General features: G+C 33.2%; 2 protein-coding genes across 2 annotated transcripts; one reads left to right on the forward strand and one right to left on the reverse strand.

Annotated features, from left to right (window-relative positions):
• The first annotated feature begins 3,410 nt into the window (after positions 1 to 3,410).
• On the forward strand, positions 3,411 to 5,795 carry LOC116109658 (zinc finger MYM-type protein 1-like). The gene is given in 1 exon segment (XM_031395881.1): positions 3,411 to 5,795. A coding segment is annotated over 1 exon segment (2,385 nt).
• A 5,201-nt stretch (positions 5,796 to 10,996) lies between these two features.
• Positions 10,997 to 12,318, reverse strand: LOC116109659. The gene is made up of 3 exons (XM_031395882.1): positions 11,670 to 12,318; positions 11,530 to 11,612; positions 10,997 to 11,425 (listed from the first exon to the last, which is right to left on the reverse strand). The coding sequence occupies exons 1-3, from the start codon at positions 12,316 to 12,318 to the stop codon at positions 10,997 to 10,999; spliced, it is 1,161 nt and encodes a 386-aa protein (XP_031251742.1).
• Positions 12,319 to 13,486: the final 1,168 nt, after the last annotated feature.

Here is a 13,486-nt window from a genome sequence, read left to right on the forward strand (position 1 = left end):
CACTTTAATACTCTTCTTTGATCCAACTCTCTTTCTCTTAAATCCTATGAACACAAATCATCAAAATTCAACACTTTAAAAATTAAAACTCACTTCTTAGTGCAATGATCTTACCTAAGGATGCTTGAGATTGAAATTCCACTAAAAATAACCCAAAATCTATGAATTTCCCTTGAAAAAGAATTGAAGAAATTGAGAGAATTTGGGGATGAAGGTGGCGTGAAAGTGGAGGAAGAATAGCTAGGGTTTCATTCTTCAACTCTTGATATAACATAATATTATTTATTAGTTTCCCATTTTACCCTTACACTTTCTATGAAATTTCATCTATGTCCCTTAGTCAATTACCATAATGCCCTCATTTTTTTTGCATTCTCTATGTTATTCTACCTCTTTTCACTCCCCACTTTTTCAACTAATTATGAGTGAAAATACCATTTTACCCCTAATGGAATTTTAGGGAATTTTCTTCACACTTGTTCAAGATAACTTTAACAAAATTCAACTAAAGGTATAAGGGCATAAGTAAAGCTACGTACCTCGATGTGGGCATTACATCCATGGATTGTTGTAGTGTCCCTTGAGTTCCTCGTAAATGTCATAGTAAGAGGATTTGCTTAAATTTACAAATTGGCTAAGTTTGTTAAACATATTTGTTACTGAAGCATTGTCGCCCATATTATTGGAAATAATTCCATTTCCAACAAGCAAGTCCACATCTTTTTTAGTATTCATAAGATAATTCATTAGTCTAATGTAATTGCAAACATGAGTACCCCATGGGTAATGACATTGCTCTAAAGCCATAATGCTTCTAAGTAGACTTTCAGAGTCATCATATATTTTTAAATATGGTATTTGCATCTCAAGTACTTCCAAACATGGGAGTCGTTGCTTTCATTTTTCCAATCTTATGTCAATTAAGTTGCATTCTCCTTCAAAACACTTAAACCTTACTCCTGACTCATGCAACTTCACTGCACAAGGTAAATCATGATCCACCCACTGATTTGCTCAGATCTTTGGTAATGTTCCAGTATAGTAGTTCTTCTCCAATCGGTTAAATGTTTAACTATCACCAAAGGGGTTGAGTAGATTAACTTAGAACTGACAAAAGAATTAAAAAAAAAAAGAAAAAGAAAAAGAAATGAAAGCACCATGAAAGTAGGCATGTTAAGGCTAGCGAGAGCTAACTCATATTTCCTCGAAGATGAAGTATGGAAGTCGATTTTCGAGTAGTTGAAAGTCCCTACATAAAGATGATGCTACGTTTGATGTAGATAGTAATAAATTACTTCCACCAAAATTGGATTTATACCTTAAAAATAACTCTATGACAAAGATAGCATCATATAGAATCATCATTACATAATGCTCCCAAGTTTAGATGTCTTTTCCATGTTAACTAATTCTTCTTTTCCATGGTGAACAAGACTTATTGAAACTAATTGAGGAGTGTAGGCTTCTTTATTTATTCTACGAAGATCTTTGGGAACCCTATAAATACAACGCTGACCAGGATCAAGCTCAAGCTTCAAGTTTTTGTCAATGTTAGTGGCGGGTTTACTTAATGACGAGTGGGGACCACGGCCCCCACTCAAATTTTAAAAAATTTCAGATTTCATAAATATTTTTATTCATTTGCATTTTACCCCCTATAAAACTTTGATGTTTCGCCCCCACAAGACTTTGACATTTTGCCCCCTATATAATTTTGACATTTTGGGAAAAGAAAAGCTTTTTCGGTTTTTGAACTCTTACAGTTCCAGAACAAAACACACGCTAAAAAGTAAAACCTCTCTTTCCTCTTTCTCTCTTCCCTTTTTCTCTCATGGTGCAGGTCAGCAGATGCCCTAACTCTCAGTCTCTCTCAGACTCTGACTCTCACCAAACTCTCCTTCCAAGTCTGAACGGCTGAACCAACATCTAGCAGTACTTTTCATCCATTTATCAAAGGTAATGTCCCTAATCCTAAAGGCTGAATCCCTAATTTTCTCTATTCATTCCATGTTTTACAGTTTTAGAACTTTTTTTATTGTAGTTTCCAATAAAATTGAGTATTATATATTTAGAATTTGTGATTTACTAAACTTGAATCTTGCTCCTAATGGCCAACCAGAGTCTTTGAAATTGAAGGGGCCCTTACCATTTAGCCAATGCAGCAATGCCCATTGCCCAGACGTCCCCACGCACAATAAAAAACAGGACAAAAAAATAAATTATTCATTCATCAAGAATTATGCCTCATTTACTGCTGATGGTTGGATTTGGAACTTGGATCATGTTACATGTATAATCTTAGTTTGTTTTTTTAATTGAATTATTGTTGAGAAATAAGTTTGGCTTGATTACTTTGGTAGGTGTATTTTAATTTTAATCCACTCAATTGGGAAAGGCAAAAAAAAAAAAAAAAAAAAAATGAAAGAGTTCTCAAAACTCTCTGCATGGCCTTTATTGAATCAACCCCACGGTCCCCACTTGAATTTGTGAATCTCCTTTTTGCCATGTTTATCAAAAGTGTAACTTTGTTCAATTGGAAACTACTCATGACCCCACGGCCCCACTTATTTATTTATTGATTCAAAGTGTAAATGAAATGAAGATTAGATGATTGTAACCATATAGCTCTATCTCACTGCTTAGCTGGACCCTCCGGAATTTTCAGTTTCAGCACATAACCCATTCATCCATTCTTCTTCATTTAGTTCTCAGTATGGTTCAATTTTTCTGTATTTATTTCAGTGTTGCTTTTTAAGAACAGGAGACTTGGTTAATTTTTAGATTTCCATACGAAAAGTTTAGTTTTTATTTCATTTAAAATAAAGCAATACTATTATGTATTAGAAAAATGAGAAAAGATAATGAAAAAATAAAGTGGGGTTAGAATTTTGAGTGGCTTAAAAGTTTCTTTAAAAAAGGGAGAGGGGTGGTCCATGGCCACATTTACATGTCCTAGTAGGGATGATTCAAGAGGAGTCTTCTCTTCAATAAATGTCAAAGTTACACCATATAATAGTTCTTTGTTGACAATATCAAAAACTTTTTAAACTTTATAAACATAAACAACTAATTATTTATTGTTTGTAAAGATTAGCTTGAGAAATCATTGTATATGCATCTTTTCTTTCATCCTCATTAAATTACTTGACTAAGTCAAATTTTATAAAAGGAGATGACTTCTTTTTTCTATAAATATGCATGATTCATGTTAAATGAGTCTAAAAGGAATTCAAACCCACAAAATATCACATTCTTATTGTCTTTCCATTACTATATATGTAAATCACTATGGGTTACTATGTATGTCTTATTGTCTTTTCATTATTATGTATGTAAATCACTATAGGTTATTAATCTTGTACAATTCCTTATTGTTTTATTTGTTTAAAACTTCTTATTAGGTATGCAATATGGATAAATTTCTCAAAAGAAAATCAGCAATAGATCAATCATCCTCATCAGTCCAAGAAAGTAAAGCCAATGATAAAGAAAATGATCCATTAAAAGAAAGTCATGTAGAACTTGAAGCCATCTTGAAAGATCTTCCATCTGATCCAGCTCTACGACCTAAAATCAATCATTATCATCCTAATTATAGGGATGCAATTAGAAGATTTTACTTGCAAAAGAGTTGTTGCCAGCCTCGAAATCATGCATTTCCACTGACAAAATTTGGAAAAGGATATCGTCGATTTAATCCTGCTTGGTTTGATGTGTATGGCGATTGGCTTGAGTATAGTGTGACCAAAGATGCTGCATTCTGTTTGTATTGTTATCTTTTTAGACCTTCCATTATAAGCCAAGCTGGTAGTGACGCTTTCGTTAGTGAGGGATTTTGTAATTGGAAGAAACCAGAACGCTTTCAAATTCATGTTGGCCAGCCAAATAGTGCTCATAACCAAGCACGACAGAGTTGTGTGAATTTAATGAATCAAAAGCAACATATTGAAGTGGCTCTATCTAAGCAATCAGATCAAGTTAGGACTGAATACCGAACTCGCTTGACTGCATCCATTGTTTGCATTAGATTTCTTTTGCGTCAAGGGTTGGCATTTCGTGGTCATGATGAAACTGAAGACTCAAAGAACCAAGGTAACTTTCTCGGACTTCTTTATTTTCTAGCTCAGCATAATGAACATTTTAAGAGTGTTGTTTTGAAGAATGCACCTGGGAATCTTAAATTGATAGCACCAGTGATTCAGAAAGATATTGTGAATGCTGCAGCAAATGAAACCACAAAAGCTATCATTAGTGATCTTGGAGATGACATATTTTCAGTTTTGATTGATGAGTCTCGTGATGTGTCAATTAAAGAACAAATGGCTATTGCTATACGTTATGTAGATAAAAAGGGTCATGTACTTGAGCGATTTCTTGGCATTGTACATGTTAGTGACACAACTGCAGTATCACTTAAGATGGCTCTTGAGTCATTATTCTGTCAACATGGATTGAGTTTGTCAAGATTACGTGGACAAGGTTATGATGGGGCAAGTAATATGCAAGGAGAATTTAATGGTCTGAAAAGTTTGATTTTGAGGGAGAATGAATATGCTTATTATGTTCACTGTTTTGCTCACCAACTTCAGTTGACACTTGTAGCTGTTGCAAAAAATCACATTTCTATTGCTTCATTTTTTAGCTTGGTTACTAATCTGATAAATGTTGTTGGAGGTTCATGCAAGCGTCGAGACATGCTTCGGGAGAGCCAAATTAATAAACTTGTTCAAGCACTAGAAATTGGTGAAGTTAGCAAGGGACGAGGTTTGAATCAAGAGACAAGTCTAAAACGACCTAGTGATACACGTTGGGGCTCGTATTATTACACATTGATCAACTTAATCCTTTTGTTATCTTCTGTGGGCGATGTGCTTGAGGTTATTGAAGAAGATGGTTTAAATCCTGAACAAAGGGGTGAAGCATGTAATCTATTAGATTTAATCTATTCCTTTGATTTTGCATTTAACTTACATATGATGAAAAGTATATTGGCGATTACTAATGAGTTGTCACAAGCATTGCAGAGAAAAGATCAAGACATTGTAAATGCTATGGCTCTAGTCAAAGTTTCCAAACAACGGTTACAATTGTTGAGATATGAAGGATGGGAATCTTTGTTGAGTGAAGTTTCTTCATTTTGCCAAAAGCATGATATTGCCATTTTGAATATGGATGATATGTTTGCAATTCGAGGGCGGCCACGACGGAGAGTTGAGCACATGACAAATTTGCATCACTATCGAGTTGAATTGTTTTATACTGTGATAGATATGCAACTTCAAGAACTTAACACTCGTTTCACTGAGGTTAGTACTGAGCTGCTTCTTTATATGGCATGTTTAGATCCAAGTAATTCATTCTCTGCTTTTGACAAACATAAGTTGATTCGTTTTGCCCAGTTTTATCCATCTGATTTTTCTGCATTTGAGTTGATGATACTTGAGAACCAGGCTGAGACTTATGTTATTGACATGCGTTCTTGTGAGGAATTCTCTAAGTTACAAGGAATTGGTGATTTGGCTAAGAATTTAGTTTGCTTTAAAAAAGACATTTTGTATCCATTAGTGTATAAGCTTGTGAAACTTGCATTGGTTTTACTAGTTACAACTGCGACCGTTGAAAGGGCTTTTTCTGCAATGAATATTGTGAAAAGTCAGTTACGCAATCGAATGGGAGATCAATGGACGAATGATTGTTTGGTCACCTATATTGAAAAAGATGTATTTGATACAATTGACGATGAGATGATTATCTAACGTTTTCAGAATATGAAAACTCGTCGAGGACAATTGTAAAAAAGTTGTGTTTTTGAATATATGTATTTGTATTTTGTAACTTTTTGTTGAAGTTCATCCTAATGAAAAAAAAAAATATAGTTATGATTGGTTCAATTTTTTTTTGTTTATTTTTTGCCCCCATCGAGTGAAATTCCTGGATCCGCCACTGGTCAATGTCAATTCGCAACTCTTCGACCAAATCCTCGAGTTTAAAGAAAGCACTTATCTCCAATTTCTTTGCCCTATTGATAAACCGTACTAACAATAGTCAACAAAAAAAATAAATAGATAAATACAACACTCAAAATAATCAACCCCCCCAGAAGAAAATCATGTTGCATGCATGAGGTAATTATATCCTTAAATAGCTTTCAGAATAATGTGCAATCTGTCATAAATCACAAATAAATAATTTATATTAATATCACTTGCAAAGATTTAAATTAAAAATATGTGGGTACAGATTCCTGGAACGAATCCCGCTCACATGTAATGTTGGAATTGGGAAGAATTGACTATTATATTTGTAATGGTAATATAGAATAATTGTCATACCAAACGCTTGAAAAAGGAACAAATGGTACATTGTTAACACCAAACCAAAGAGACAACAATTCTAAACATATTTGTCCAAGATTTAGACTACTACACCCCAACACCAATTGATTGATCTCCAAACTTTGATCACATTGGTGTTGGAGGTATCGTTTCACTCACTTGAAGCTTTTTCTAGTGTCGGAATGCATTAATCTTGAATTTGATAAACGAAAATTACAAAAAAAAAAAAAAAAAAGGATAAATAAGCAAATGAAAATTAAGAGCATGCTTGTGTAGTTTTAGTAAAGGTTAAGAGCAACATGAACATGATAGTATCCTGACCTGAGTTGATTTCCTCCTCTCGAAAGTCACAGCTACCTCACAGCAGGGATGCATGTGTTATGTAATTGCGGCATATCTCTCTGATCTCTCTTTCATAATATGTTTCTCCTCTGCCTCCTCGCCGTAATTTATATGCACACTTCACACATGTTTAATTTGAAAGAATCTGATACAGTTAAAAACCAACGGTGGTAAAAATTTATTAGTTAAAAAAATATCCCATTCCGATAAAGTAGGTGGTAAAAGCTTTATAAAGCCGACCGTGAAAAATAAAATAAGTACGTGGACAAATTGCGAGGGGAGTGCTTTGAGAAGATTTATTTATTAACGATGACTGGGGCCAAGCTTGTCTTCAACCTTTGTCCAGGATGGCAAGGCTAGAGGCTCTAAGATCATCTCCAACCCATTGCACTAAATTGATGCAAATTTGGATGTAAAATACTATTCTATCCTTAATCCACTATATCAAATATTACACTAAAAAAAATATTTTTTAGAATATTCTTTTTCTTTTTCTCTTATTGTAATAATCAACAATTAATCTATTTCACTCATTATTTTTGTATATATTAATTAAATATTATGAATGATATTTTTATTAAATAATTATTATTTTAAAAATTATACTAATTTAATAAATAAATAAGTATTTATTTAATCAAATAATTATTACATTTAATATAGAAAAACATTACATCTAATAAAAATGATACCAAAAAAAAAAAAAAAAAAAATAACAACATAAAGGTAAAATTTCATATTGATAGTAATTTAATTTTTCGAATTAGTATGTTCTTCCCACAAATGATCAATTAATGCATTTCGAAGAGCATGGTGAGCCTCTGTATCCTTGATTTATTTATGTCGAGCAAGAAAATTTCGAAATCGAAGATTTGTAGCTAATTAAAAAAGAAGTATTGTCCATTCAAGCTTTTTAGATTTGTGGCTAATTCAAAAAGATGTATTGTCTATTCAAGCTTTTTAGATTTATAGCTTATTTCAAAATATATATTATTCATTCAAGCTAAAAAAGATGTATTGTCCATTCAAGCTGTTTAGATTTAATGTTTTTAAATTAGTGTTAATTTTTATTTTGAGTTATTGAGTTTAATATTTGCATTGAGTAAAGTTTTATTTTTAATTTTTCATCATTTTTTGAATTATATCATTATTATAAATTATAATCAAATTAAATTAAATACAAATAATCAAATTTGGTGTGATTTTTGGTGTAAAATTTAATACTCAAATTAACTTAACAAAATTAAAAAAAAAAATTGATGGCATGGTGCTCAGCGCTGAGTTGGAGTAACAACCCACCAAAATAGCATGGGTTAGAAATGCCCTAATAGAGATGAAGTGTAATAGTCGGTCCATACATCCAATTAATTGGCTTGTCGGTCATGCATTGTATATTGCGCATTACCGTCTTATATGAACGATATTAATTGCAATTTCAGATAAACAACTCATTGCAATAATGTATAAGTCTTGTTTAAAAGTCATTCGTACAAACAACAAATATATATACAATTATTTAATTATAAGGTAAATATATATTATATGCAATATGGTATCTCATCTTATAATTGCATATACAATTTTTGTTAATTTTTTAACTAGATAAGTATTAAATTAAAAAAAAAAAAATTACTCACAATAGAGAAAATAAAATAAAAAATAAATAGAGAAATTGAATGAACAAGGAAGACTTCACTTGGGCTAAAGTCACTAAAAGATTAAATGTAATTGTCAATCGATATATAATATTGAAGTGGTAGCTTGCCATGTGTTGATGTTTGATTTTGACACTAACAACTCGTACGTGCAAAATGATAAGCTGCTCTTAGAAGTTACATGTGAATAATTGTAAATGATCTAATGCAAAGACTGAATAATAAATGAAAGACGATTTTTAAAGTGGTTCGGATACTTAAAAGCGAATCCTACATCTATTGTTATCTTATATATAAGAGATTACAAGAGGTCGCGTATAGCGAACATGGAGTAGAGGTATAATGACTGATTATTTAGACAGAATATCAAGTCAGTCTCTTTCTCGTAGGTTATCTTTGCTCTAGGAATATAGATTACAATTAGAATGAAGGTTTTTGTATCAGAATCTTGAAAATGAAAGGGGGAGTCCTCTATTTATAGTATAGGAAATCAAGGTAATGATTACAAATCTGTAAGTGGGTAGGTGTCGTGCAAGTCTTTCCTTGCCTCCCATTGGCTGTTAACTTAGGATATTTCCTCAAGTTACCTGGGGCTTGGACAAGTGTACGGCTCCCATTCACTCATAGAGAAAACCTGAATCTGCCAAGTTGGTGACAGTCGTATTCTCTCTTGTTGATATTTTTGTCAAACTTATGTTATGGTGACACATTTTTCCAAGTGGCGTTTTCTCTTTGTTGTCTTGCCTATCACGTTTATTTTGATTCACGATATTCTTGTGTGACCTAACTTTACATGTGTCACAATTTCCTTATGTGGTCCTAAAAGGTTGTAAGGCTTTGTCTGTAGTCCCCCAAGAAAGAGAAAAGATATGTTTGTGGTCCAACAAAAAGTTGGAATTCTTTTTGTCCTCCACGTGTTCAATTGTCAGGCTTATGCCTTTTACATTTTCATTTCATGTGTGTTCACGATGGATGTGTGCTTGCACACTTATGTCAGACATATGCATGTTGCATTTCATTTCGCATTTTACTTCGTGTGTGTGCACACCTTTCTGCTGTGCTAACATCGCATGTTTGACTCATTTTTCATAAGTTGCATTTTTATCCTTAACAGCTAAGATATTTTGTTTGCATCTTTTGTGTTGTCATTTGGACCACTTACAAGTGTCCCAATATCCTTTAGTGGTCGAGGGAAAATCATCTTTTTCCTTTTTTGGTTGTAGTCCAAAAAAATAGATGGAATATTTTCCATTTTTGGACCAACATATGTTAGCCCTGTTTGCTGACTTGGCAAGAATTGGGGAGCACAAAATTGGTCTATATCTTCTTCATTCTTGTTCATTTGTGAACTAACCTTTATGTTTATTTTTGCTTTGTGCTCTGACTTTCAGAGAGTTTTTTCCTTAAAGGTTCCCCATATGTTTTTGTGTTAAATGCTTATCATTGTTAGACCGGTCGTCACGGTCACAAAATTAAACCTAAGTACCGTAGTTAGCGGTAAGCAGAGTCGAATCCACAGAGAGCAAGACTAACGACCTAATGTATATTTGAGTTAACGAAAGAGAAATTGGCAAAATGATTGACTAAAACTAAGGAAACTAATTACTTGCAGGAAATTAAAAGCATTAAATAAATTGCTAACTAAAACACAATATTAAAANTGCACAATATCAATCCATTCCACCAACCAAACCACCATCCATGATCTTCAACGGTTCAACCCATCCTAAATTGATTATCCACATCATCATCCGAGTCATCGTCATTATCATCAACATCAACAACAAATTTAGCAAAAATTAAAAACATAAGTTAAAACTTATAATGTACATTGTTTTTTGATATTATAATTTAAAATAGCTACCAAGTTGGTTAAAAGTTGGAAAACAACCTTGTGAACCACCTGCTGAATCATAATAGGGTTGATCATCAACACCGATAGGAATAGATCCTTCTTCGTAAAGTGTTTGCTCCAATTCATCTAAATTGAATTCATCACCCTTCTGTTCATCATCAGCAATCCAAAATTCTGTTTTGTCAATGCTTTCATAATCGATAGGATCACAACTGCTTTTCTTGTAACGCATCCTGAAAGACACGCCAAATAAAAATACAAGATAATAAAAATATTAAAATTTTCAATGCTTTATACCTATTTTTCAAATGCAAGTTATAATGGATAAAAACCAAATCATGCAACCGTTGATGCTCCAATCTATTCCTTCTTTTTTATGGATGCGTTTGAAAACACTCCAATTTCGCTCAAATCCCCCAAAGAGGTTGAAGTTTGGCTCAAAATTTTAATTGCAAACTGTTGTAACTGTGGAGTACTATACCCATATGTCCTCCACCATTCATCTAATTGAAAGTTAAATTGTTAACCATATGAAATAATGAAATAAACATAAATTCGTAACTTAGAAATTGGACTTAAAATTGAGAAATTTAATAAGTTTCACATACCAGGTCATGTGGTTTTGCAAGTTTGAAAGGCCAGTTGACGAGAAAAGCTTTCCTCGCGGTCTCGATATATTCTACTTTCGTCCACTAACTTTGTTTTGTTCAACTTGAATGCACTTGCTTTATTGTCGACAACATCAAGGAAACCACGCATAGCCTCTGGTTTCTTGCAGAAAGTTGCACAGTCATATTGAAAAGCTGGATTCAACTAATAAGCAGCAGCATGAATGTGTCGCGGCGCAAAAGCCTATCCCATTGCAGCTTAATAATTTCAGTATAAGGCTTGTACAATGTCTTTTTCTTTTTAAAGAACTTCTTGATCACTTTTTTGGATCTATGCATGCCATCATACACATATCCTATTGCAGGTCTCTCATCTGAGTCTACAATCCACAACAAACGCATCAAAGGAGCCACAATTTTGGAAATTAAACCCATGTCGTCCCAAAATTCATTATCTAGAATTATGGGAATAACATTCTTGCCTTTACTACTTCTGGCATATGGAGAGTCCACATAAAACCTATCAGTCACCATAGCTTGCAAGTCATGTTTGTGCTCATGTAGACTTCGTAATGCAATGAAAGTAGTAGCAAACCGAGGTGCACCTGATCGTATGATTTCTTTCCAACCCTGTTCAAGTGATACATACATAATAGATGTTAGTAAATTATTAGAAAATGTTTATTATGTAAAAAATTGACAAAAACATGAGTTAAAGGTTTATAAGCTATTACCTCTCTTTTCCTCAACCAAGCTATCAAAATTGTGTGATTATACACAAACTTGGTCACTTCAGAAGCACGTTTTGCAAGATGCACTATGTGGTCCAACTCAGATATATCTTTCAGAATTCAATTTATGCAATGTGATGCACAGGGCGACCAAGTAATATTCTCATACTTCTCAAACAACATTCTTCCAACAGCTTTAAAATTTGATCCATTATCTGTGACAACATGGACAATATTGTTTGGTCTAACCCATAAAGCCATTTCCTCAAACAACTTGAACAATGTAAAGGCATCCTTTACAACATCTGAAGCATCCACTGATTTTATAAAGCAAACACCTTTAGGACAGTATACGAGAAAATTAATCAATGACCTATGGCAAGTATTAGTCCAACCATTAGCCATTAATGTACATCCAACCTCTTCCCAAATACTCTTATAATTGTCAACAAGTAATTGGACTTCCTTCTTAGCATCTCTCAATAAATTCACACACATAGCATCGTAGGTAGGTTGTTTATAACCAGGGCCAATTATAGCTGTAGCATCCAACATAGGCTGAAAATAAATTGAGTTTAAAGCATTCATTGGGATGCAAGCATCATAAAAGAATCGTGCAACAGACATGTCTGCTCTCCACTTTGCATCTTTTCCAGCCAAAACACTCCTAATTAAAGGCTGAGACCCAACAGTAGTTCGTGGAGCCAAATAATTAACCCCCGTAGGTTTCTTTCTCTTACTGCTCAAAAATTGTTTTTTACCGCCACTACTACCACCTTCATTCATGGTCATTTGTGATAGGAAAACCTCTTCATTTTCTTCATCTAATTAATCACCCTCAAATTCATGTACTGTAGCACCAAAAGGAGTTGCATGCTTCCGAAAATCTTCTTTTTCCTTATTCTTTACTCCTATTTCTTTTAGTGATTCATTCATATGGAATTTAACATCAAATGGAACCTTTGGACACTTTCCAATATCCCCCTTTACTCCTGCTAGGTGTTGCTTCATTCGGAAAATACCACCACCTCTAGTAACCTTGCCACAATGAAGACAAGATAATATTTTCTTTCCATCTTTATCAAACACTCTCAAGAACATGTCCCCATGCTATATCAGTCTTTCCTCGAAAAGATTGCGAGGAAATGGATGCGGTTGATGAGTTATGTGCAGACAAAGATGATGACATTCTCTCCCCTAGCAAGTGACAACCAACAATCAATTTGTTATAATTTACGAGACATAACTTTAAATTAATAAAAAATCAATTCACATATATGTATATAGAAACAATTATGAATTTCTAATAGCATTTTACTTTATGTCAGCATCATGTAAATGAGAAAATTTCTTATTTCTGTACTCATCATGTTACTCATGTTGGATTCTCAGTTGCATTTGACTATTACAATTGAAATGTTTAAATATAAATCTCAATAGCAAACACTTTCTAATCATAACTCAGTTTTAGTTCATATTTCATAAGCCATGGCCGGTATTAATATACAAGTAACAAGTGACAGTAAATAAGAGCAGCTATCGCGTGTTCTGAATTTCTGATCGTAGTGTGATCAAGATGCCATTAGCATCTTATAAAAGTTAATAAAAATTCAAGTATTCCTAGCAACTAGAAGCATACCCGCTGGCTATTATTATTCGCCAAATTCCAGTAGTGGAGCCAAGAAAAACTATATGAAAATTGAAAATACATCTACGTTATTATCATTTATCAGTTTATCACAGCATGAATAAACTCCCACTTTCAATTATTCTGATCCTGTAATTAAGCTTCACGGTGAAACTTTCACCATCAATTTCTAATTTTCCATGAGAAATTACATTTTAGAGCTTCAGTCTTTTAGAAATTCAATTGACAAATGATAGATTCACAATAAGAAATCAGTTTTAAGAGTTTCAAAATTTAAATTGACAGATTCAGTGATTCACACTTTCACATCAC

The sequence above is a fragment of the Pistacia vera genome, unplaced genomic scaffold (assembly GCF_008641045.1).
Source record: "Pistacia vera cultivar Batoury unplaced genomic scaffold, PisVer_v2 Contig587, whole genome shotgun sequence".
NCBI classification, from domain to species: Eukaryota; Viridiplantae; Streptophyta; class Magnoliopsida; order Sapindales; family Anacardiaceae; genus Pistacia; species Pistacia vera.

Excerpts from the sequence above, each read along its gene's own strand:
- LOC116109659 (XM_031395882.1), bottom strand. The coding sequence starts at position 12,318 with ATGACCATGAATGAAGGTGGTAGTAGTGGCGGTAAAAAACAATTTTTG. Across the intron at positions 11,613-11,669 it reads GAATATTACTTGGTCGCCCT|TGCATCTTGCAAAACGTGCT; the intron begins GTGCATCACATT and ends TGGACCACATAG. Across the intron at positions 11,426-11,529 it reads CTTGGTTGAGGAAAAGAGAG|GGTTGGAAAGAAATCATACG; the intron begins GTAATAGCTTAT and ends TCACTTGAACAG.